Genomic DNA, 24,434 nt, shown 5'->3' on the forward strand with positions numbered 1-24,434 from the left:
CTTTTCTCCACAGACCTGTGGTTCTAATTAGGAGAGTAATGGTCTGCCCAGGTTTCATGCAGGTAAACTGGAGCCTAGATCTCTAAGTAATTTTTTTCCCCCACTGCTACCCACTCCCTGAGTGGGAAGAGAAGCTAGAAGCATATTCAGAACCTGATCATCCAAAATCAATTTTGTCAGCATGGAGTGGACTCCTAAACCGAGACAAAATTCTTATGATACATCTTGCCCTAGCAGGACTTTTTACACCTCTTAGTCTAACTGGGTTATTCGAGTTATTGAGAAATCTGACGGGACCTAAAAGAAAGCAGACAGCAGGCCGGGAATTTAGGAATATTCCTCTCCTCTCCATTTCTCTTCTTTGTAAGATGTGGGTCTTTATCTTTGTGGATGGCTCCAAACCTCAAGTAGCTAAATGAAGTGCCAGTGTCTCTGACCTGACCTGGGCAAGTATAGTCTTTATTTGAACATCTATCTGTTGATAAGATAAAATAGATACGACAAGGGGAGTCAAAGTAGGGTAAGACTCTCTGAGGTAGGAAAGTGAAAAAGAAAGCAAATCCAAACTCCAGCATCAATAAGATGCCTGTGCCATCTGTCCCTTTAAGAGTTATAATAATCTCTTGCAAACATGTATTATGATACTTGACACTGGAATAGATTTAAAACACTCGCACACATACACAAAGAGACCATTTAAGTCACACTGAATGCAGCCACTCATTGGAATTCGAGCTTGACCGAGCTGAATGCTCAAGGAGCAAACCGATTTGGGAGTTAACTCCTCACCAGCTAAGATGTTCGGGCTGCACAAGCCCCGAGCCAGTTCACAAATCAGCCGCACATCTACCTCCAGCCCTGTGAGTAACGAGACTACAAAGCAATGGGCCAAAGACATGCCCTCTCACAATGGCCTGGCACTAGAGACAAGACTTAAGACCTGATCCTGACTCAGCTCTGGGTTCAACCTCGATGTGACCTCAAGCACGTCACCCTCTGTGTCCCAGTTGCCTCACAGAGTGAAGACTCCCCAGAGGCCCTGGGCAAATTGACGTTGCAATGATTGAAATAGTCTTTGAAACTGCAGAGCCTTATAAACATGTTCAGTGTTATGATTGTTGCCACCTGAGTCACAAACAATACTTCCTGCAACACCTAGGTTTTCTCTCTGAGAGCTTTGCCAAATAGTGGCAATGCCCACTCCTCCCTGGTGCCAGAGCAGGTGCTGAATCAGAGCACACCATCAATTCCCTGCTAGGCTGTACGTGCAGTAACTTTCCAAATGACCAGGCTGGGCCGTCTGGAGGAGAAGGGGCCCAAGGGCAGATCTGTGTGTGACAGGATCTAATCAGGTCTTTACCAAATTCAGACCAAACCCCAAAGACGCTGAGCTGTTGAGGCTTCTTCTTCCTGCTGTGACGGATATAGGGGTTGATGTTTATGTTTCTAAACACATGAGTCCCTGTATCCTCAGGCAGGGGCCCTAAGTGGAGCTCTATCAGGAGCTTCCCACGTTTCGCCTAGTTCCTTCCAGAACTGGTCGCCAATTTCATTCCTCCACCCCTTCTTTTGTGCCTTTCACATTTAGCGGCTCTTGTTTCCAGATCCTGGACCCTAGAGGGATTGAGAGCAGTCCCCATCAGAAAGGGCTTCCCTGTGGCTCAGCGGTAAAGAATCCACCTGCAGTTCAAGTGATGCAGGTTTGATCCCTGGATCGGGAGGATCCCCTGAAGGAGGAAATGGCAACCCACTCCAGTGTTCTTGCCTAAGAAATCCCATGGACAGGGGAGTCTGGCGGGCTACAGTCCATGCGGTCACAAAAGGGTCAGACACGACTTAGTGACTAAAAACAGCCACCACCACATCAGAGAAAGGTCCGCCTTACTGATGCTGGTGTGGCCGTCAGAAGCGTGACTCCCGGTGGCGCTGACCAAAAAATGCTGTGGGTCAGTACATTTTAGAAACTTCTGGATGACTATTGGAGCAACTGCACCCAGCCTTTTGAGAGGACCTGTCCTCCCTCTAAATTCAAATAATCTGAAGAGCTTCATGACTATACTCCACAGCTTTGTTCCAGAATTATTCACAGGACTAGGTAGGAAGTCAAATGAGGCAGGTGTGTGTGGCGGCGGGGGGGGGGGGGGGGGGGGCGCGCTGGGTATTTCCACGGCTTTTCTGTATATGTGCAGAGTCTTCAGTGTCTCTGGAAAGGCTGTTATGTGCTGGAGAGAGGTTCATGAATGCCAGCATGTGGCTAGGTTGGAGACCGGAGGCCTGGCAATTAAAAGAAAGCCAAGGCGTAGGCTGATGAGTGAGTGTCATTTCAGCTAGACTCAGACTAATTCTCTTGTGATGATTGATGAAACTTTGCCTCAGATGGGAATTTTTTGGAACAGTTTTTCCTAAAGAGAATGTTAGTAGGTATTCTAAGCCAAAAAGATCCTATGATGGAAGAAATTTGGGAATGGCTGTTTCAACACAGGCAGATTTCTTTATTGCAGGCCTTCTCAGTGCATGCTCTACTCCAGTGTGTGTTATGAATCTTCAGAATGGTGTGAGGCTTCTCAAGTTTATTTGACCCTGGAACTATCTCCCTGCTGCTGCTGCTGCCACCAACACAACCTTATCTCATAGAACTGGAAGGCCAAGGAACACACTTTGGAAAATAGTGCTTTGTTTATTTTTTTTTTTCAGGGGTCCTACAACATATAATATTTTAAAAGTTAGATAAATCTTACATTTAATAATTTCACAATTAAAATGGATTTTTAAATTTCCCTAGTAGTAAACCACCTACCAAAACACAAAACAAAACAAATTTATCTTCAATTGTGAAGGTGAAAAATATTTTTGGAAAGATAATTTACCACAAGAATCTGTTTTGTCCCCACCAAAAAAAATGTACCTGAACTTTAAACAAAACTCACATTTTATTTAAGTTGAAATAAACTATACAAAATTGATTTTCTTCACCAAAACCAGCAGCAATGTTTTCTGTATTATTCCTAGATAAACCGCAAAACGCTTATTTTTGTAGGTTTGCTAGATGTTGCTTGTAAATCAAGATGAGGCAATAGATACAGTCATGGGAAAAGACAAAAGAAAACAGACAAAGCAGTTGTCAGTATCCATGGGCTCTGATCCTCTCTCGACCATGAAACTGAAGTGTTCAATATATAAGCTGCCAAAAAGCTTACGAAGATGTAGGCTCAATAAGGGAATGTGAGCAGCAACATCCAAATGGGGAACAACAGCGGCAGGCTCTTCCATTCAAACTTTGACTACAATGTATTGCTTTAACTTCAGGGAAATAGCGCTTTAGCAAAACACGCTTTGCCCAGTCTTTTGGCGACTCAGGAGAGACACGCTACATGCAGCAGCACTGAGGATGGTCTGACCTTGCACCCTTCTTCTCTGGAAGTTAGCAGGAGAGCAGAGGTGTGTCTGTACCGATGAGCACAGGCGGTTTCAGATAGTGATTCTTCCTGAGCTAAAACTTCCCATAGGCATGTATCAGCTGCTCATCTTGTAGCCGAGAACACGTGGCTGTGACTCCTCTCAGCCCACTCTTCCTCGGAATGGGTGTCTGATCCGTATCGTCTCGTGGAGGTTCCACCACTTCGCTAGCTGAGGAAGTTTGGGGTCCTCGTCTGTAAAGCGGGGATAATCATAATTTCCTCGATCCAGGCTTGTCATACGGATTCGATGGAACATCCCCCGCAAAGTACTCAGTTAACTATTGCCCCAAATGCACAGCTAAAGTGAGTCCAAGGCTGGGGTGACCTTACTCCTGGAAACATCGATGGATCCTTGCAAGTAGGAGGAGGCAGAACTGGGACTCGAGCCCAGGCCGGACGCTGGACAGAGCGGCCCTGCTTCTGGTGGCAGGTGGTGGCCCATGACCCAGATGGCGAGAAGCATGGCCGGCATGCACAGAGAGGAGTCAGCTGGGCTGCTCAGGCCTTCCCAGCCTCCTCTGCTTTCTGTGTTTGTGTGGTTATTGACCCCTGTCAAGTGGAGGAAACCAAGGACAATTTTCTCAAGCTTTTAACCATAAAATAATGAAAAAACAAGTTGTTGTTTTTTTTAAATCAGACTTCAATACTTACCATACTATCCCAGGGTAAGGTGATGTTATCACCTAGTTTTTATGGCTTTTGTCCCTTTTCATTTGGCAAACATTGATTCTGTTTGTTTTTTTAACTGAAAATAGTTAATCATGGCTTTCTGGAAGGAGTAGGATTGGTTTCTGTTGAAACAGCAGGAAAAAAAAATTGTGAGGTTTTATGAAATCAGTGGCTTGGTGGGGGATGGGAGGCATAGGTAGGAGGCAAGCCCTGGGACCTCTCAGGCGCGAGAAGCAAACTTCTTATTTAGGAAATTCAGATTATTTAACCTTAGAAACAAGAAGTGAGAGTTTCACTCAAAGGAAAAACCAAGGTTGGAAGAAGAAAGCAGAAAGCTTCCCATCATATAAATCACCCACCAGCTGATGAGTCAAGTGTAAGTGGCCTGAAACGGGATTGGGTGGAAATGCTTTTATGGCAAAATTACTTTTGCCAAGTCCCAAACATAAGATGAATAATTCGAGTTAGTTTACAGAAGTTAACACATGCCTGAACTTGCATTTTCCAAGACCAAATCCTCAAAGCCCGAGGTCATTTTATCTGTGTTATCTGCCAGGGTTTCACCTTTTATGAAATGTTTTTAGACCTGGTGCTGAGCACCATCTTTCTGATACCTGTCCTTGGAAGCCATAAGATACATGATGATGTGGATTCCTTTGACTTTCTCCTCGCAGTGTGCCCGACTGGACACCATCGTTTCTAAATACCCGGCAGCTAACGCGTACACTATCCCATCTCATCTTGTTTCAAAGAAAGACTTCAGCAATTCCTGTTCCAGCATGTTCCAGTTGCCAAGCTGTGAGAAAGTGCTCAAATATGAAACCCCAGCACCAAACCAGTACAATGTAAGAACACTTCTTATGCTTCTTAGACATATATTGAGTGAATGGTTTACTAAAAATAGAAGAAGGGATGTGGGGAGCTTTGGAAAATAGCCTTTAACCTAACTGGTAAATTAGCTAGCATTTGTTGACTATGCAGTGGCTACACGAAGCCGTGCAAGGCTCTCATAGGGAATTTTCTGAACCCAGGGAAAGCTGTGGGCAACACGGAGGTCAGTATGGAGCTGTGGAAAAACCTCTGCCCTGGAAAACTCTTACTGTAGTCGCTCCTATCACAGACATGAAATTAAAAGATGCTTGCTCCTTGGAAGGTAAGCTAATATGATAAACCTAGACAGTGTATTAAAAAGCAGAGACTTCAGTTTATCAACAAAGGTCCATAGAGTCAAAGCTGTGGTTTTTCCAGTAGTTGTATACGGATGTGAGAGTTGGACCATAAGTAAGGCTGAGTGCCAAAGGATTGATGCTTTCCAATTGTGGTGTTGGAAAAAACTCTTGAGAGTCCCTTGGACAGCAAGGAGGTTGAACCAGTCAATTCTAAAGGAAATCAACTCTGAATATTCATTGGAAGGACTGTTGCTGAAGCTGAAGCTTTAATACTTTGGCCACCTGATGCAAAGAGCGAACTTATTAGAAAAGACTGATGGTGGGAAAGATTGAAGCCAAAAGGAGAAGGGGACTACAGAATATGAGATTGTTAGATAGCATCACTGACTCAGTGGACATGAATCTGAGCAAACTCCAAGAGACAGTGAAGGACAGGGAAGCCTGGCATGCTGCAGTCCATGGGGTTGGACACAACTTAGCAACTAAACAACAACCTATCACATAACTTTCTGGAACGGTTTTCTCATCTGTAACAGTGATTGTATTATTCACTTACTTTTTAGATTGTTACAGGGAAAATAAACTTATATCTTTCCATATCGGAAAACTGGTTTCTTTAACAGTAGTGCTTCTCCAGGGCTTCCCTGATAGCTCAGTTGGTAAAGAATCTGCCTGCAATGCAGGAGACCCCAGTTACATTCCTAGGTCGGGAAGATCTGCTGGAGAAGGGATAGGCTACCCACTCCAGTATTCTTGGGCTTCCCTTGTGGCTCAACTGGTAAAGAATCCGCGTGCAATGCAGAAGACCCGGGTTAGATCCCTGGGTTGGGAAGATTCCCTGGAGAAGGGAGAGGCTGCCCGCTCCAGTATTCTGGCCTGGTGGATTCCCTGGACTGTGTAGTCCATGGGGTCGCAAAGAGTCGGGCACGACCGAACTACTTTCCCTTTCAGTGCGTCTCTAGTTCCCATCGCTTTGTAGTTGCTTAAGCAGAACAGTGTGGTTAATGGGTGAGAGATGGGCTTGGGTTCAGATCTTGACTCTGCCATTTTCTACGTGTGTGTGGCTTTGGGCAAGTCCATTAACCTTTCAGGACTCAGTTTATTGATCTGTAAAGTGGGGTTATGGGGCTATGCCCTCCCATGTGGCACTAGTGGTAAAGAACCCACTTGCCAGTGCAGGAGATGTAGGAAACATGGGTTCGATCCCTGGATCAGGAAGATCCCCTGGAGGAGGGCACGGCAACCCTCTCCAGTATTCTTACCTGGAGAATGCCTTGGTCAGTGGAGCCTGGTGGGCTACAGCCCATAGGGTTGAAAAGAGTCAGACACAACTGAAGTAACTTAGTTGGAACACACGCAAAGTGGGGTTTCACGTCCACTCCCTAATGCTATTAAACCAGGTAGCCTAGGCCTAGTGCTTATTTAGCACAGCCCCTGGCGCATGAGGATTCCACAATACACAGAAATCAGTAGAACTGTCTTTGGGGAAGTCAAGATCCCTCTCAGGTTTCAGTTGTAAAATGGAATTAATGATATTTGCCCAACAGGGTTATTATCAGAAGTAGATGAGAGCACAATATGAAAGCACTCTGAAATACCTAAGACATGAATTGCACATAAGGCAGTTACATTATTAAGCTATAATTTCCAAATATTTTGGTCTTAGAATGCTTCAGTTTAAATCTCCTTTTTCTTTTATGGTACTTATAGATAATGGTTATTTTTCCAACTACAAAGATCCTGCCCACCTTCTTCAGTGGATCCAACCAATTATAACGTGCTCAAAGCAATATAAGTGCCTGTTAGGCCAGCACTGTCCAAAAGAAATACAACAGGAGCCACAGAAGTAATTTGTTTCCCTAGTTGTTTGGGTTCCTCAGTTGCTGAGTCGTGTCTGACTTTTTGCAACCCTGTGGGCTGCAGCACGCCAGGCTCCTCTGTCCTCCATTATTCCCCAGAGTTTGCTTAAATTCATGTCTGTTGAGTCAGTGATGCTATCTAAACCTCTTGTCCTCTGCCGCCTTCATTCTCCCTTTGCCTACAATCTTTCCCAGCATCTGGGTTTTTTCCAATGAGTCGGCTCTTCACATCAAGTGACCAAAGTTTGAAGCTTCAGTTTCAGCAGCAGTCCTTCCAATGAACATTCAGGGTTGATTTCCTTTAAGATTGGTTGGTTTGATCTCCTTGTAGTCTAAGGGACACCCAAGAATCTTCTCCAGCACCACAATCAGAAAGCATCAATTCTTAAGTGCTCAGCCTTGTTTATGGTCCAATTCTCACATCCGTACATGACCACTGGAAAAACCATAACTTTGGCTATATGGACCTTTGTTGGCAGAGTGATGTCTCTGCTGTTTTCCTGGTAGCTACATTTAAAAGTAAAAAAGGAACAGGTAAAATTAGTGTTAATAATATATTCTATTTAACCCCGTATGTTCAAGATATTTCAATATCTAATCAATATAAAAATTACTAATTAAATGTTTTACATTCTTTCCCTAATATTAAATCTTTAAAATTCAGCATGTATTTTATACCTGCAGCCCGTCTGCATGTGGACCAGCCATGTGTCCAGCGTTCAATAGCTATATGTGGCCGGTAGCTTCTGTTTGTGATAGTATAGCTCCAGACACTCTTCTCCTAGGGTAATCAGAGCCTGAAAATAATACTGATGATGAGATGATGAAGCACTTCTCATGGCCTGTGTTCTGTTCTAAGAGTTGTGTATTCGTTGATTTCATACTCACAAGGACCTGGAAGTGGATTCTCTTATTTTCAATTTACAGAAGAGGAAGTTGAGGTTCAGAGAGGTGAAGGGACTTGCGCAAAGTCACTCAGCTTGAAGAGACCATTTGCACACCAGTGAGAACAGCTAGGTGCTGAGGTTTAAAACTGGGGAGTGATCAGAGTCTCCATGTTCCAGCCCTGCTGGGCTTCCTTTCATAAGTCGTGTGACTTCTCTGGGCCAGTGATATAATTTAGAATCCAGTGGGGAACTCAAGATGAGAAATAGTAGACCTGCAAGGAAAATAACTGCAAACTGTGGCCAGCTTTGAGGAAGACAAACAGCTGGCGCCTGAGAAAGAGAATATGTATGCGGTATGGAGGTAGGCATATATTTTAGACTGAGTGGTCAGAGAAGGTGAGTGCCCCCTCTCTGCGACCTACTGGGGGGAGCTGAAGGGTGCTCTAGTTAGCGCTTCATGCCTTCATGTCCCCAATCCACTGTTCCTTGAAGGCTCAGCTCCAATCCTGGTATGCAGTAAGCGTGCAATAAATGCTTATATCTTAAAGGCAGAACTTCCTTTGTTAATCAAGGAACAACCACTCCCCAAGTCAGAACTCTGTCCTCCTGCCAACAGATCAATTTTAGTTTGCAGGTTTTTTGTTCATTATTGTTTTAATGTGGCTCTGAAAGTAAGACACACTCATCATAAGATACATCCAAGCATCACAGAAACCCACAAACCAGAAAGTAGAAGTCCCTTATCATTCTGCTCCTCAAACAGCCATCAAAAACCAGGGGCAACACGTGTATGCCTGTGGTTGATTCATACTGGTGTATGGCAAAAACCATCACAATATTGTAAAGTAATTATCCTCCAATTTAAATAAATAAATACATTACAAAACCAAACCGAACCAGGGGCAGTTTTGTTCATACTCTCGTCCTCTTCCCCCCCTCAGTTTTGGGATTATACTGTCCATCGTATGCATGCATTTCTTCTTAATAATATCTGAGGTTTTTTTCCTCTTATGGCAATACAATCAATCTGTTTCGTTCTTTTTTAATCTGCCAGTGGAGCTGACTCTTTTCTTAGTCTAATGGTGAAATACACATGACATACAGTCAGTGTAGGTTTACAAAAATGTCCCCCTTTTCTGTTGCTCTTCTGTCTCGGCGAAGAATAAAGCTGAAGCAGTGTTTTGTCTACAGGAGGCTTTTTTCAGACCTGGAGAACAATGGTTGAGTCAACGGGCGAGCAGCAGAAATGCAGTAATCCTGTTAGCCACACTGTGCTTTGAGACTGTCAAGGCCTCTCTCTGGCTTTGCTTAAGTGTAGTCCCCCAGATTCTCTGTTCGAAGCCTTTCCCTCGGGCCCTGTTATTACTTCCTCTCCGGCATCCGGCTCCTCTCCCCGTGTCCAATAATTAGCCTGGCCCATCTGATCTTTTTGTTTGCCCTCTCTGCAGGCAGTCTGGCCATTTGGTACCCTGAGAAAAACTGAATTCCTCTACCTTTGTCAACACAAAATCAAAATGCCATCTGCATTTCTTCAGAAACATTTTTTTTTTTTTTGGACAAAGAAGTATCACAGAAAATCAAGCCATCTTGGCCCCAGCAAACAGTTTCACTCATTCAGTAAATAGTCCCAGCCATGGCAGGTACAACTTTATTGCATCTTTTATCTAACGAATATGGGAGACTGACTGCCAATTGGCATTTAACATATTTATGATTCATCGTAAGAACGATCTCAGGGTTCTTTTTTTTTTTTCCAGAATTATTTTTAGAGTTCTGAACACTCTCAACTGTATACTGCCTGAGTCGACCAAAATTCTTATCTTCTGGTCAGTCCAGAAAAGTCAAGACGACACAGTGCTTTGTAAATCTCATCACAATCTTAAGTTACACGATTTCTTTGTAAGTCCTATATCCTGCACATATAGAAGGATTATTTGAGCAGTGAGGAATGGGGATATGTAGGACTCAGTGTTCAAAAAGAATGAGAATCATAGAGGAAAAAGTAATGAAAATAATTTGCCTAGGTACCTTTACAAACTTTTTTTTAAAATTTATTTATTATTTATTTATTTATTAAACTTTGTTTTTCTATTTGTGTGTTTAGTTTACCCAACTGGGCTCAAACTAAACATATTGCAGTTTTTTCCAATATACTATTTTGTGACCATCTTCCCATGTCAATAACTTTATAGCTACACGAACGTTTCAAAGTGCAAAGTGTTGCTTTGGGTGAATTTACTGTGTCTATCTTAACCAAATCCATATCGCTAGACGTATTCTAAGTTTTCCTACATGTTTACCTTCTAGGTTTATGATTCTTTTGTCAACTTACAAATGTCCCAGTGGATTTTAAATGCAATTGCATTGAGTTTACAGATAAATTGGGTGGAAATCTTTATAGCTTTGGGTAATCTGGAAACGCAATCTATCTTTCAATTTATCACGTTTTCTTTTATGTCTTTCAGTAAAAATTTTAGTGATTTTCTTCATATTCTAGTTATATGTAACATTATACATTTTAAAAAAGCCCACTTTCTGGCAGGTGATTTATGACTGGGCATTCCCCCATCCCCACCCCGATGGCTCTTTGCCTCAAGTCGAGCAAGAATAATCTGATCCATCTTGAGAAAAAAACTCAAATCTAGAGACATTAAACAGCTTGAGCAGGGTGCCCCTCCCTGAGTGAGGGAGGTGGTCAGGGAAGCCCAGTCTGCAGGCTGGCCCAGGGCACCGTCCTCGGTGTTGCGTTTGGTCCCCAAGGCCCTGGCTGCTGATGAAAAGTCGTCCCCCCCTGCAGCTGGGGCGAAGGTGAAGGCACAGTCAGTGTGACCCTTTCCATTCACATCTGCTTATTTCCTGAGAACGGGTTTAAAAAAAATTTTTTTTAACTCCAAAGTGCCAGTCATCCTGACATGACGAGAGGGACAAAGAAAAGAAAGGCATTGAGCGTGCTGCTCTTGTTTTCTTCCCCCAGGCCTCCGACTTTTGCTGCAAGCAGGCAAATAACGTCTGTGCCCGAGCTGGGTTCGTGTCCAAAACCCAGAGAGGATTTTTCACTGTTTCTAAAACAGGACCTGCCCCAGGTAAGCAGCTGCTTTGTACTGGCCTTGACCTGAGGCTTCCTGTTTCAGGTCTGATCAGCAGGGCACCCGCTCCTTCAGGGGGAGTCTCTTTTCCTTGGTGACTCAGACAGTAAAGAAACTGCCTGCAATGGAGGAGACTTGGGTTCAATCCCTGGGTTGGGAAGATCCCCTGGAGAATGGACTAGCTACCTGCTCCAATATTCTGGCCTGGAGAATTCCCAGGACAGAAGAGCCTGGAGTGCTACCATCCATGGGGTCGCAAAAAGTTGAACAAGACGGAAAGACTAACACTTTCACATCAGGCTTTGCGGGGTGTGGGGGTGCAGGCAGGTGATATAGGAAGAGGAGGGGACCAGCTCCCTACTCAGTGGAAGAACAGCCGGCCCCCGGGGTCTGCCTCCCTTTCAGACCCGGCGCACCTGCTTCGGGCAGCAGCTGGAGAGGTGTCTTCTCGAGCCTGAAGGGTGCCTGTGCGCACACCCCAGGTGCCATCGCAGACCCTGGGGGGAAGGCAGGGCGACCCCTGAGCACTGGGCTGCGATATTCCTTTCCTCCCAAGCCGGCCAGCAGCCTCATCATTTAACATCAAATCGCTGGGAAACCGCTCTGTTCACAGAGCGCCTACGCTGTGCTTTTTGCACGCGGTCCTCACGCACCTGTCCTCCAAGAGCCGTACTCTTAGTCCTGTGTTTCAGATGAGGCAAAGGAGGCCCAGAGAGGCGAAGCAACTGGCTCAGTGCCACACAGCTAAGAAATGGCAGGCCTCAGCCCAGGGGAGCCTCTCACCCCCATCCTCCCGAGGCGATTTCTGACCCTGGGATTCAGGAACGCACAGGGCTTGCTGGCAAACGTTTTCCCTGCTGGGTGGAGACAGGCATTGCGCTCGTCCTGTGCCCCGCACCAGCCTTAGTGAAAAGTTTCCAGAGAGATCTGGTGACATAACAGTCCTCACTCCAGGAACACTGGTTACATTAGACCTTCCCAAATGGGTCCCAGAGACCCCCGAGGGAGCTCTGGGCCCCAGAGCCCAGAGGAGGAGCCGGGAAGGAGTGTCTCTGCAGTGACGCTTCTCGGAGCAGGGTGTGGATAAAATTGCAGCACATGTCAGATTTCAGCAAATCCAGATTAAAGTTGAGAAGATCAGTCTGAGGCTGAATAACAAAACCAGCCCTAATTAGGAGGTTCAGCCCCAGCTAAAGCTCCCTGCCTTGCATCACCACAGGCAAAACCCCACCTTGTTTGTTTAGACAGAACAAACCTCTGGGTTTGGGCCAGAGGTCCCACCAGTGAGCCTAGGAATGTGGGCAGCCCTTCCCTCTGGGAGGGTCCTCAGGGGCCCCTTGAAACACAGCAGGCAGGGGAGACGTGGGCAGTAGCATCTGTTAAGTTCCTACTGTGTGCCACAAGCTTTCAAAGCCCCAAGGATCATTGCACCTGTGTGCTCAAAGAATGTGGCTTATTATTATTATCATATTGGTCTTTCCAGGTGGCACTAGTGGTAAAAGAACCTGCCTGCCAATGCGGGATACGTAAGAGATGTGGGTTCGATCCCTGGGTTGGGAAGATCCCCTGGAGAAGGGAATGGCAACCTGCTCCAGTATTCTTGCCTGGAGAATCCCGTGGACAGAGGAGCCTGGCAGGCTACAGTCTATAGGGTCGCAAAGAGTCGGACATGACTGAAGTGACTTAGCACGCATTATTATTATTGCAGCCCTACTTAACATGCAAAAATGATATACAGAAAGCATGTGACCGGCACAGGGTTCCACACCCGGGTTTGAATCCAGGCCCCTTATCCAGCTCTGAGGCCTGGTTCCTGAAAGACTCCCCCGGTGTCCCCCAGTTTGCCAGAGGCCAGAGCCTGGGGAATCGGCTCCGCTGACAGAAGCAACCCGCTTAGACCTCTTGGGAAAACGCTGTGGTTTCGGCTTCTCCCGGTGTGGAAAGAAACCAGATGTGGAACTGTGACTGGAATTCCTGCTGTGTTGCAGCTGCTCTGAGCGCCTGGCCCCCCGGGGCTAAGGGCCCTGTCTGGTCTGCCTTCAGTTCTGAGTAGAATGCCCACCTTTACACATTGGCTGACAGGATTTTCTAAAGTCTGGAAGCTCCAAGCACAAGGCCAGGCACTTCCCCACCGTCCTCCTCTCTTGTTGATGCTGTTGTTCAGTTGCTAAGTCATGTCTGACTCTTTGCAACCCCACGGACTACAGCACAACAGCCTCCCTGTCCTACACTATCTTCCGGAGTTTGCTCAAATTCATGTCCATTGAGTCAGTGATGCTATCTAACTATCTGATGTTCTGCGGCCGCCTTCTCCTTTTGCCTTCAATCTTTCCCAGCTTCAGGGTCTTTTCCAATGAGTCAGCTCTTTGCATCAGATGACCAAAGTATTAGAGCTTCCGCTTCAGCATCAGTCCTTCCAATGAATATTCAGAGTTGATTTCCTTTAGAATTGACTGGTTTTATCTCCTTGCTGTCCAAGGGACTCTCAAGAGTCTTCTCCAAAACCAGAATTGGAAAGCATCAGTTATTCGGCACTCAGTCTTCTTTATGGTCCAACTCTCACATCCATACATGACTACTGGGAAAACCATAGCTTTAACTAGATGACCCTTTGTTGGCAAAGCGATGTCTCTGCTTTTTAATATGCTGTCAAGGTTTGTCATAGCTTTCCTTCCAATGAGCCAGTCTCTCTTAATTTAATGGCTGCGCTCACCATCTGCAGTGATTTTGGACCCCAAGGAAATAAAATCTGTCACTGCTTCCACTTTTTCCCCTTCTGTTTGCCATGAAGTGATGGGACCAGATGCCATGATCTTCGTTTTGTGAATGCTGAGTTTCAAGCCAGCATTTTCACTCTCCTCTTTTACCCTCACCGAGAGGTTCTTTACTTCCTCTTCACTTTCTGCCATAAAGTGGTGTCATCTGCATAGCTGAGGTTATTGATGTTTCTCCCAGCAATCTTGATTCCAGCTTCTGATTCATCCAGCCCAGCATTTCGCATGAGGTGCTCTGCATAGACGTTAAATAAGTAGGGTGACAATATATAGCCTTGTCATGCTCCTTTCCCAATTTTGAACCAGTCAGTTGTTCCATGTCTGGTTGCTTCTAACTGTTGTTTCTTGACTCACATATAGGTTTCTCAGGAGACAGGTAAAGTGGTCTGGTATTCCCATCTCTCCAAGAATTTTCCACAGTTTGTTGTGATCCACACAGTCAAAGGCTTTAGTGTAGTCAATGGAAAAGTAGATGTTTTTCTGGAATTCCCTTGCTTTCCTTATGATCCAACAAATGTTGCAATTTGATCTCTGGTTTCTCTGTCTTTTCTAAACCTACATCTGGAAGTTCTCAGTTCACCAACTGCTGAAGCCCAGCTTGAAGGATTTTGAGCATGACCTTACTAGCATGTGAAAGAACACAGCTGTATAGTAGTTTGAACGTTCCCTGGTAAGGCCCTTCTTTGGGACCGAAATGAAAACTGACCTTTCCCAGATCTCCTCTCTATTCCTCTTTTTTTTTTTTTTTAAGTTATAAGAACATGGGGAAATACTTCTATCTTAAAGTGTCACTTGAAAAACAGGGGGTGGACTTCCCTGGTGGCACAGTAGATAAGAATCTGCCTGCCAATGCAGGGAACTAGAGACGCAGGTTCAATCCCTGGCCTGGGGAGATTCCGCATATGATGGAGCAACTAAAGCCCACGTGGAACTACTGAAGCCCACAGGTCTAGAGCCTGCGCTCTGCAACAAGGAAGCCACTGAAACGAGATGCCGACACGCTGCAGCACAGAGTAGGTCCGCTCGCTGCAACCAGAGAAAGCCTGAGAGCAGCAATGAAGAGCTAGTGCAACCAAAAATAATTAGTAAATAAACTATAAAAAATAAATAAAAGCCAAAGGAATACAAATGAAAGCAGCAATAAGATACTGTTCATGCAACAAAAAATAAAGAATAGCTTTCCAAAAAGAAAAAGGGTGGGTGATACAATTTAATCCGAACTGTGGGCCCAGCGCCGTGAGCCAGCATCTAGTGCACGAGAGGACCAGGAGTAACTACAGCAGAGTATTCACCTGATTTTTTCTGGGCTGTGAGAGCATAAATGCCTTTCCTGCTTGCTTCTGCTTTTTAACATTTTATAATCAAGCATTGCTTTAAACTTTCTTTTTTTGGTAAGGGGAATAAAAATTAAAAAATAAATATGTGTGTAAATGAAACAGGAAGATAATTTGAGAGATATATTGTTTTATTGTTCAGTTGCTACGTTGTGTCTGACTCTGAGACCCCGATGGACTGGAGCATGCCAGGCTCCTCTGTCCTCTACTATCTCCCAGAGTTTGCTCAAATTTATGTCCATTGTGTCTGTGATGCTATCTAACCATCTCATATACCAGTATTATAAATGCTGCTAACTGGACATCTGTTTTTTTTAAATTTAGGGTATATTGGGACTATCTTTTCATGTCATTAAAAACCCTCCTGTGGCTGATTCATGCTGATGTATGGCAGAAACCAACACAAATCTTGTAAAGCAATTATCCTCTGATTTAAAAAAATAAAAATTCTCCTAGAACATCTTTTGTTAATGCACGTGTGCTAAGTCACTTCAGTTGTGTCTGATTCTTTTTGACCCTGTGGACCATAGCCCACCAGGATCCTCTATCCATGGGATTATGCAGGCTAGAACACTGGAGTGGGATTTCCATGCCCTCCTGCAAGGGGTCTTCCCGGCCCCAGGATGGAGCTCATGTCTCTTAGTCTGCTGCACTGGCGGGCGAGTTCTTGACCACTAGTGCCACCTGGGAAGCCCAGATGGTTGTGTAGTATTCCATTATCCAGTGGTGCCATAACTTAAGGGGAAAAAATGCTCCCTTGTTGGAGATTTAGGTTGTTTTAAACTGATTACTCATATAAATAGAGTGGAGCAAACATCCTTATAGCTCACACCTGTGTACAATTGAGATTATTTCCTTAGATAAATTGCCTAACTTGAAACTGCTAAGTTGAAAGGTATGTAAAATATTTAAGGTTTTTGATATTTGTGACCAAATTGCCCTTCAGCACAGAGATAATCTATCCACCTGTTTCCACGAAGACTCTTCTCCCCTTCACTTTTGCCATCACTATTCCCATTTAAGTAAAATCTTGCTAATAGATCCCATATTGCTGTTTTCAGTGATCTTGCAATGGAAAAGTTGATTTCATTTAAAACAAAATGAGCCTTAGGATGTTTAGAAAGTTTCCAATTTTTTTGGCATACACAATGCCACCATTAATGTAGTTTCCCCCACTTTTCTGGGTTCCCACCTATTTTTAATTCATGTGTATCCAGTTGTGCATTGATATAGTACATGCAGTATAGACTGTTAGGCTTTATTTTACTTGTTTTCTCTCACCTTGATTTTCAAGAACACTGCCATGGGCCTCACAGTCCTTGCATTTACTACCCACAGGGCTGATATGACACCAGAGTGGGCTTTTCCCTCATAACTGTTGCCTTGAACCTGGACCTTTATGCTCGTCCCCATGTCTCACACTGTAGCTACTGCTGTGGTGTGTATCTTTAGGCTTAGAGCTTTTCCATCATGTTGAATAATTTTCTCAATTTCCAAGTAATGGGAAACCAGGGTCAAAGTGTGCAGCATCTTGGAGGGCTTCCCTGGTGGTCCGGAGGTTAAAATCTGGCTTGTAATGCAGGGGACACAAGTTCGAGCCCTGACTGGGGAACTAAGATCCCATGTGCCGCGAGGCAAGTACATCTGAGCCCGCAACTACTGAACCTGCTCACCACAACTGGCAAGTCCATGTGGTGCAACTTGAGACCCCATGTGATGCGACTAAGACCTGACACAAATAAGTATATACACACACGACTTCCCTGGTGGCTCAGACAGTAAAGCGTCTGCCTCCAACGCAGGAGACCCAGGTTCAGTCCCTGGGTCAGGAAGATCCCCTGGAGAAGGAAATGGCAACCCACTCCAGTATTCTTGCTTGGAAAATCCCATGGATGGAGGAGCCTGGTAGGCTACAGTCCATGGGGTCGCAAAGAGTCGGACACGATTGAGTGACTTCACTTTCTTTCATATATTTTTACATATCAATATATAAATATATTTAAAGTGGGCAGCATCTTCATGGCCTTTGCCTACTAGTGCTGCTTTGCACCCTGAAATGCCTGTACCCACTTACAGGGCTGCCAGCTCTTTGGGCTTCCAGGTGGGTCAGTGGTAAAGAATCTGCCTGCCACTGCAGGGGATGCAGGAGACACAGGTTCAATCCCTGGGAGGGGAAGATCCCCTGGAGAAGGGCGTGGCAGCCCACTTCAGTATTATCGCCTGGAGAATCCACCAGACAGAGGACCCTGGTAGGCTATAATCCATGGGGCTGCAAAGAGTTGGACACAGCTAAGTAACTAATCCACCAGCTCTTTAGGGGTGAGATTGCTCCCTCTTTACCTCAGCCCAGATCATTCTCTTCTTCCTTATAGCTTTGTGCACAATGTACTTTTATTCTTGAGACAGGGTATGATAGAAATGAGTGGACATTGAAGGCAGATGGTTCTGGGTCCACATACAAGGTGCTCAATAAATATTTGTGAATTACATAATTAAGAATTATTGGGCTCCCTAGGTGGCTCAATAGTAAAGAATCTGCCTGAAGTGCCGGAGACACAAGTTAAATCCCTCAGTTGGGAAGAACCCCTGAAGGAAGTGGCAACCCACTCGAGTGTTCTTGCCTGCAAAATTCCATGGACAGAAGAGCCTGGCGGGCTATATTTCATGGGGTCCCAAAAGAGTCAGATGTGACTTAGCAACTAAATAACAACAACAACAACAAACTGCATAACAGTTACTGAACAACTACCGCATTCCAGGAACCTAAAAGGTTCTTTTACTACCGTAGCCTCCCGGTTGTTGGAAGAATTATTGTCCTTAGTTTATACAGGAAGACGCTAGGCTTAGCCTCTGGTTAGATGAATGTCTCTTGGCAAGGTACTGAATGTCTCTGAGTCTGTTTCCTCATGTTCAGAATGGATGTGCTAATACCCACATTGCAGGGCTGCTGTGAGGATTAAATGAGTTAAGTCTGTGATGCATGGACACACATTCTTTAAATGGTGAATGTTATTTTCAGTTATTCCAGGCGGACCCGATTACTTGACCATCCTGGAGCGATACTGCCTTATAGTTATTAAATGTATTCTTAGGCGTAAGGCACTGCTTTTTATTTTTTTGAGAAGGGTTATTTATTCTGTCTTAAAATTTCTTTCCTCTCAGGGCATTATGATGTCAATGAATCCCTTGTGAAGCAGTCGCCAAAAATATTGATGTCTTGTTTCAAGTCAAAAACCAACCGTGGATTAAAGCTGACGTCAACAGGCCCAGGACCCGGTTATTACAACCCAAATGGTCATCCCAAAGTTCAAAAAAAGACTCTGATCCCGTGAGTCCTGATTATTCTGATCTTTCTTCTGAAAGGTGTTTCTGGGGAAGGACCCCAACATGGGGGGAAAGGGAGGGGTGTCACAGTTCGGCAGACACAGGCTGGGTAGCTCTCATGGAGCGCTTGTTGACGCAGCAGGTGCTCAAGAACTACTTGCTGAGTGCATCGTATTTATTGAGCAACTATTGTGTGCCAGGAACTTAACATCTTCAAAGATCATGACAACTTTATTGTAGGAATGATTGTTTCTGCTTCATAGAGAAGGAAGTCAGGCTTCAGAGAGGCTGAGGCTTGCCTAAGTCCACAAAGCTAAAAGGAGGTGCCTCTGGGACTCGGGCTCAGGACTGTTTGGATCGTCCAACATTCCCCACAGTGCTGTACTCCCCTGGTGCTGATATTATTCTATTTTTTAGAAAACCTCCACTGGGGTGGCAGGATATATGGGAGCAATGGTGCTCTCATAGTCTTGTACTGATAGGTTAAAAGCCTAGACTCTAGAGTTGATCAGACCTGCTGCATTTGAACCTTGGCTCTGCTGTTTCTGAGCTGTGTGACCATCAGCCCTGCCCTAACCCCTCTGAGCCTCCATGCCCTCCACTGTAAAGTGGGGATAATTTATCTGAACTTTGCTTTCAGATTGAAAACCAAGTATTGACATAGTAGGTACGAATGGTGACTCAAAACAAATTTTGAACGTGATGACAGGGATTTCTGCTACTGCTTTTAATCTCCCATACATTTAATGTTACTTTCCCCTCAGAGACTCAAAAATTCACAGGGCTTAATATTCCTCAAAACGGGTCTAGAACTTCTAGAACTAAGACCATCAAGGTCAGTCATCCTGTCATTTCTAAGTCCGAACCCCTCCATAATTCTCTCCAGGCAGCAGTGATTGTAGGGAGGGCTGACCAGCAGGGCTGGGACTAAAGGTGTGGCCGCCTGGGACCCTCCAGAGAGGTCAGGCAGCTGGTGGGGCCCATAGCCACAGGGGGTCAGAGAGGGTGGGCAGGCCAGGAACACTGGCAACACTGGGTCTGATCAGACCATCAGCCCAGGACAAGGGGTCAGAGGTCAGGGGTCAGGGAGAGGAGCAAGATGTGAGCCTGCTGTGTCCAACCCAGGACCTGGAGCCGGGACTCAGACCTCAGATGGAGTCCTCCAGCTAAGTCCCTGATGCCCTAAGGATCTGGGGTTCTGTATGTTGACATTCTTCACATGCTGCAAGGCTTGGGACCGGGAAAGTCTCCAAGAACAGGCTCTTTCCAATGTCAGGGGCTCCCTGCCTCTGGGTTGGCTTGGGCAACGCTGCCCCTCAGTGGAGTGGGAGAGAGGGCAGGTTTCAGGGTCAGCAGACCTGAGTGGGGATCACAGCTCCTTCTCTGGCAGAGACTCCTTCTCCCCAAGCCTCCATGTTTCCATGTAATTAAGTGCAGATAAAAACTCCAAAATCACTGCAGATGGTGACTGCAGCCATGAAATTAAAAGACGCTTACTCCTTGGAAGAAAAGCTATGACCAACCTAGATAGCATATTCAAAAGCAGAGACATTACTTTGCCAACAAAGGTCCGTCTAGTCAAGGCTATGGTTTTTCCAGTGGTCATGTATGGATGTGAGAGTTGGACTGTGAAGAAGGCTGAGCGCCGAAGAATTGATGCTTTTGAACTGTGATGTTGGAGAAGACTCTTGAGAGTCCCTTGGACTGCAAGGAGATCCAACCAGTCCCTTCTGAAGGAGATCAGCCCTGGGTGTTCTTTGGAAGGAATGATGCTGAAGCTGAAACCAGTACTTTGGCCACCTCATGCAAAGAGTTGACTCATTGGAAAAGACTCTGATGCTGGGAGGGATTGGGGGCAGGAGGAGAAGGGGACGACCGAGGATGAGATGGCTGGATGGCATCCCTGACTCGACGGACGTGAGTTTGAGTGAACTCTGGGAGTTGGTGATGGCCAGGGAGGCCTGGCGTGCTGCAATTCATGGGGTCGCAAAGAGTTGGACATGACTGAGCAACTGAACTGAACTGAACTGAACTGAAGAACCTGTGTTATTAAGTGCAGATAAGAACCAGGGCCTCCCTGGTAGCTCAGCTGGTAAAGAATCTGCCTGCAATGCAGGAGACCCTAGTTCGATCCCTGGGTTGGGAAGATCCCCTGTGGGATGGGCATGGCAACCCACTCCAATATTCTCGCCTGGAGAATCCCCATGGACAGAGGAGCTTGGTGAGCTGCAGTTCATGGGGTCGCAAGAGTAGGATAGGCTACCCACTCCAGTATTCTTGGGTTTCCCTGGTGGCTCAGTCAGTAAGGAATCTGCCTGCCATGCGGGAGAGGTGGGTTTGGTCCCTGGGTTGGGAAGATCCCCTGGAGGAGGGCATGGGAACTCACTCCAATATTCTCGCTTGGAGAATCCCCATGGACAGAGGAGCTTGGCGGGCTGCAGTCCATGATGTTGCAAAGAGTTGGACACAACTGAGTGACTAAGCATAAGAACCTGTGTGGATTAGATGAGAAAGGGCTTGAAAATCGTTCACTCTTCTTATTACAGCCGCTGTTCTTCTATATCCCAGAGAGGGTTTGTGAGGGTAGAGGAGGCGGTTGTTTTGTGGTGTGGCAGCTCAAGCCCCCATCCCAACTCTGGAAGCTTCTTCAGGGAACCCATGAGAGGAGAGGGGAGAGTGCTGCGTGTTCAGCTGTCTTCTCCGGAGCTGTGTCATTTGACCTTCATTGGAGTTTGGACGAGTGGTTTGGAACAGTCTCATTTTACGGCATTTGCCTCCGTCGGTCAGCAGGCCCTAGCCGTTTCTGGTGCAGAGCTGGAGGCTTTGGGGAGCTCAGATGAACAGAACACCCTGCATTCCTTCAGCCAGGCTCTCCAGGAACAACTCCAGAGCAGGGCAGAGGAATGTGCCCCCAAATGCGGGGTGGTGGGGCCCCGAGTTTGCGTGGCCACACACATCCTCAAGGGCCATCTTTCCAGCAGGGTCAGGGCAGTGCCGCTGGCGCATCTGGGGGTAGTCTGGGCCCACTGGCTCTCCGTGATGCCTCCTGAATGGATGGTGCTTGCTTACTAAACCTAGGCATTGCTGCACACCATCCTTCTGCCCCTGGCAGCATCACAGTGCACATGAACTTGTTAAGGGCTCTGAGAAGGTCTGTTAAGTTGTTCAAGGCTCTGACAGGTCCTGCAGTAAAGGGACACATCAGACCCAGTGTCCCTTAAACTTGGGTTCACTCTGGTGACTGGATGGCACCCCAGTTTCTATGGCAGGCTCTGGGGTCGGGGGCTGCCCTTGGTGCCTCCCTGGGACTTTGTTTCTCCATGTGTGAAAAGAGGGGAAATCTTTCCATTTCTGACACTCCATAACCCAGTTTTGCTCATTGTGTCTGTCCCTCAGGAGAGCATCTGGGGACAGTGAACATGGAGCCAGCCTGGACCCACAGAGGAAGGTCCGGGATATCCTTTTGAGTTGACACGGAAAGGGTGAAATCGAGAAATCCGTAATTTCATTTTTTAAAGCAAAGAGATAAAGCTAAAGCGTGTTGTTGGTTATTCCAAAATAGCATCCATCTGTTGATGGTGGATGATGGAGAAAGGGATATAATATAAAGAAAAGATACAGCTGGATATGGTAGTATTTCAGGAGCATCCAAACGCCAGTCTCTCACATTTTAGGAGTATCCAAACTCACAGTCTCTCACATTCAAATTCTGTTTCCTTTCCTGTGACCCTGGGGAGGAGGGAGAGGGAGGAGCACCTGTCCTGTCCTGGGGTTGCCAGGCCCCGGAGAAGGTCTGCGTTGTTTCCTCCCCATCAACATTCTGAGACTTTGCTCCGCCTAGCCTCCTCATACTCAGATCCCCGGGGCTGTGTGGGGCAGCGGTGGAGAATCTGGGCATCGTCACCATGTCTCTGTTTTGGAAGCCCGGGGGTCACGAGCATGTGACGGGACGTGGGGGGCCTGTCCTTATTTCTCTTGCTGCCACGTGCATGTTTCTCTGTTCCCGGGTGGGGTTCCAGTTTGCAAAAAATGGTATTTTGGGCTCTGCTTTCTTCAGGATGCAGAAAGGACAGGGGAGATGGTCATTCTTGCAGGAGTGGCTGAGCTCATGTCACCGACCGCTGCTGGCCTCCTGAGCTGGGAATGGGCTGAAGAGGCTGTGGCGTCATGGGCATAAGCACAGGCAGGGGCTCAGGCCCTCGAGACTCCTGTCTTCCCCGCTCACTAGCCCCTGGGAGGCTGGGGGCAGGGTTGAGGGTCACTTAACTCCCTGGGAATTCAAATTTGCCCTCTGGGAATTGGGGCAAGAACACTTTACTATTTGAAAAGACTCTGATGCTGGGAAAGATTGAGGGCAGGAGGAGAAGGGGATGACAGAGGATGAGATGGTTGGATGGCATCACCGACCCGATGGACATGAGTTTGAGTAGACTCTGGGAGTTGGTGATGGACAGGGAGGCTTGGTGTGCTGCAGTCCATAGGGTTGCAAAGAGTCGAACACAACTAACGACTGAACTGAACTGACAGTTTATAATGGGCTTGTGCAGGCATGCTACGTCAATTCAGTCGTGTCTGACTCTTTGAGATCCTATGGACTGGAGCCCACCAGGCTCCTTTGTCCATCCACGCAGTTCACTAGTTCTGGCACACTATAAGCTTTCTATGAGTGTGGCTTGTACTTTTATTGAAATGTGTGAACAAGTGAGTCCTCTACACTCACCTAATGTTTCTCGAGTGGTCCTGCAGGGCAGACACTATGCCGGGGCTGGAGGGGTGTTGGTGTGGTCATTTCTGGGCTCCTCAGCTGCAGAACACATCACCAAGCATCTCTTTGCTATGGCCACGTTGCTGACTCAAAAGCTAAGAGGATTTCGCAGCTCCCAGGGGGTCTTTGGAGGAGGCGCATCAGCTAGGGCTTCATTTCTTCAGGTCTTCAGTATCTGTCACAGTGATGACTCAAGGGCTCAGGGTGAGTCAGGGTGAGGGCTTTTTGGAGATCAAAATAGTTCCTCCTAGGTGCTGCCTTCCAACTCACGCCAGCAACCAGGTGAAACACCCACTGACATCTTTCTAACCCTTGATCTGCTTCCTGGAGTTTTTAAGCCACTGGTTTTGCTCAGACACGCTGTCCTGTCACAGCCAGAGCCGAAGAATCAAGCCCCGTTGGCCCTGCTCCAATTTGGGTAATTACGTTGGACCCACCTAAAGTTCCCCTGGGATTTTCAATTAGATATGGGATGCTTCTTCCCAAGCGGCTGTAATCTGTCACCCGCTACCCAGTTAAACAGATACCACATTCCACCCTAGAGGCAATCGGCTGCCCTTTAATGATGAGAAAAAATTGCCCCTTTATTCCTCCTGACCCTGGGAATCCCTGAGGCAGAGTGAATCTGTGCCTGGGAGTGTCCCGAGGGTCTCCGATGCCCTCCCCCAGTGACCCGCTGAGTCTTTCTGGGAGACATTCATTATTCTCAGGGTGATTTGCAAATAGCTCACATTGGAAGCTGCAAACACAACTTAATCCAGTTGCGGCCAACTCAGAGCCTTTGATAGATGTTTTCTTTCCACCGGGCAGAACCAGATTGGCTTTTATAGCTGGGTGAAGAGGCTCATAACAGCCCTGGTCACAATGCACTGTGGCTGCCCTGGGCTTGATCCAGTCTGACCCCAGTGATTTGCCCAGCCCCACAGTGACACAGAAGGATCAGCCCTGGATGACGATAAAATCGTCAGGCGGGGTTTAGATGCCTGGGCTCCCCTACTTGCTTCAGGCCCCCTGCTTTTCTCGGGAGTCAGGCAAATGTTCTCAGGAATAGGGACCAGGGCCTCAGAGATGGATAAGACACCAGGCGTGCGTGCTAAGTCGCTTCAGTC

At 46.5% G+C, this 24,434-nt stretch overlaps 1 protein-coding gene across 1 annotated transcript in view; it reads left to right on the forward strand.

The window, feature by feature from the left end:
• Positions 1-24,434, forward strand: part of STPG1 (sperm tail PG-rich repeat containing 1) — a 58,878-nt gene that overhangs the window by 25,329 nt on the left and 9,115 nt on the right. Inside the window, exons 6-8 of the mRNA XM_069579050.1 lie at positions 4,802-4,972; positions 11,017-11,125; positions 18,399-18,564. Of these exons, the coding sequence (XP_069435151.1) occupies positions 4,802-4,972; positions 11,017-11,125; positions 18,399-18,564 (446 nt within the window). The remainder of the gene's footprint in view (positions 1-4,801; positions 4,973-11,016; positions 11,126-18,398; positions 18,565-24,434) is intronic.

Source organism: Ovis canadensis, chromosome 2 (assembly GCF_042477335.2).
Source record: "Ovis canadensis isolate MfBH-ARS-UI-01 breed Bighorn chromosome 2, ARS-UI_OviCan_v2, whole genome shotgun sequence".
Classification (NCBI taxonomy): Eukaryota; Metazoa; Chordata; class Mammalia; order Artiodactyla; family Bovidae; genus Ovis; species Ovis canadensis.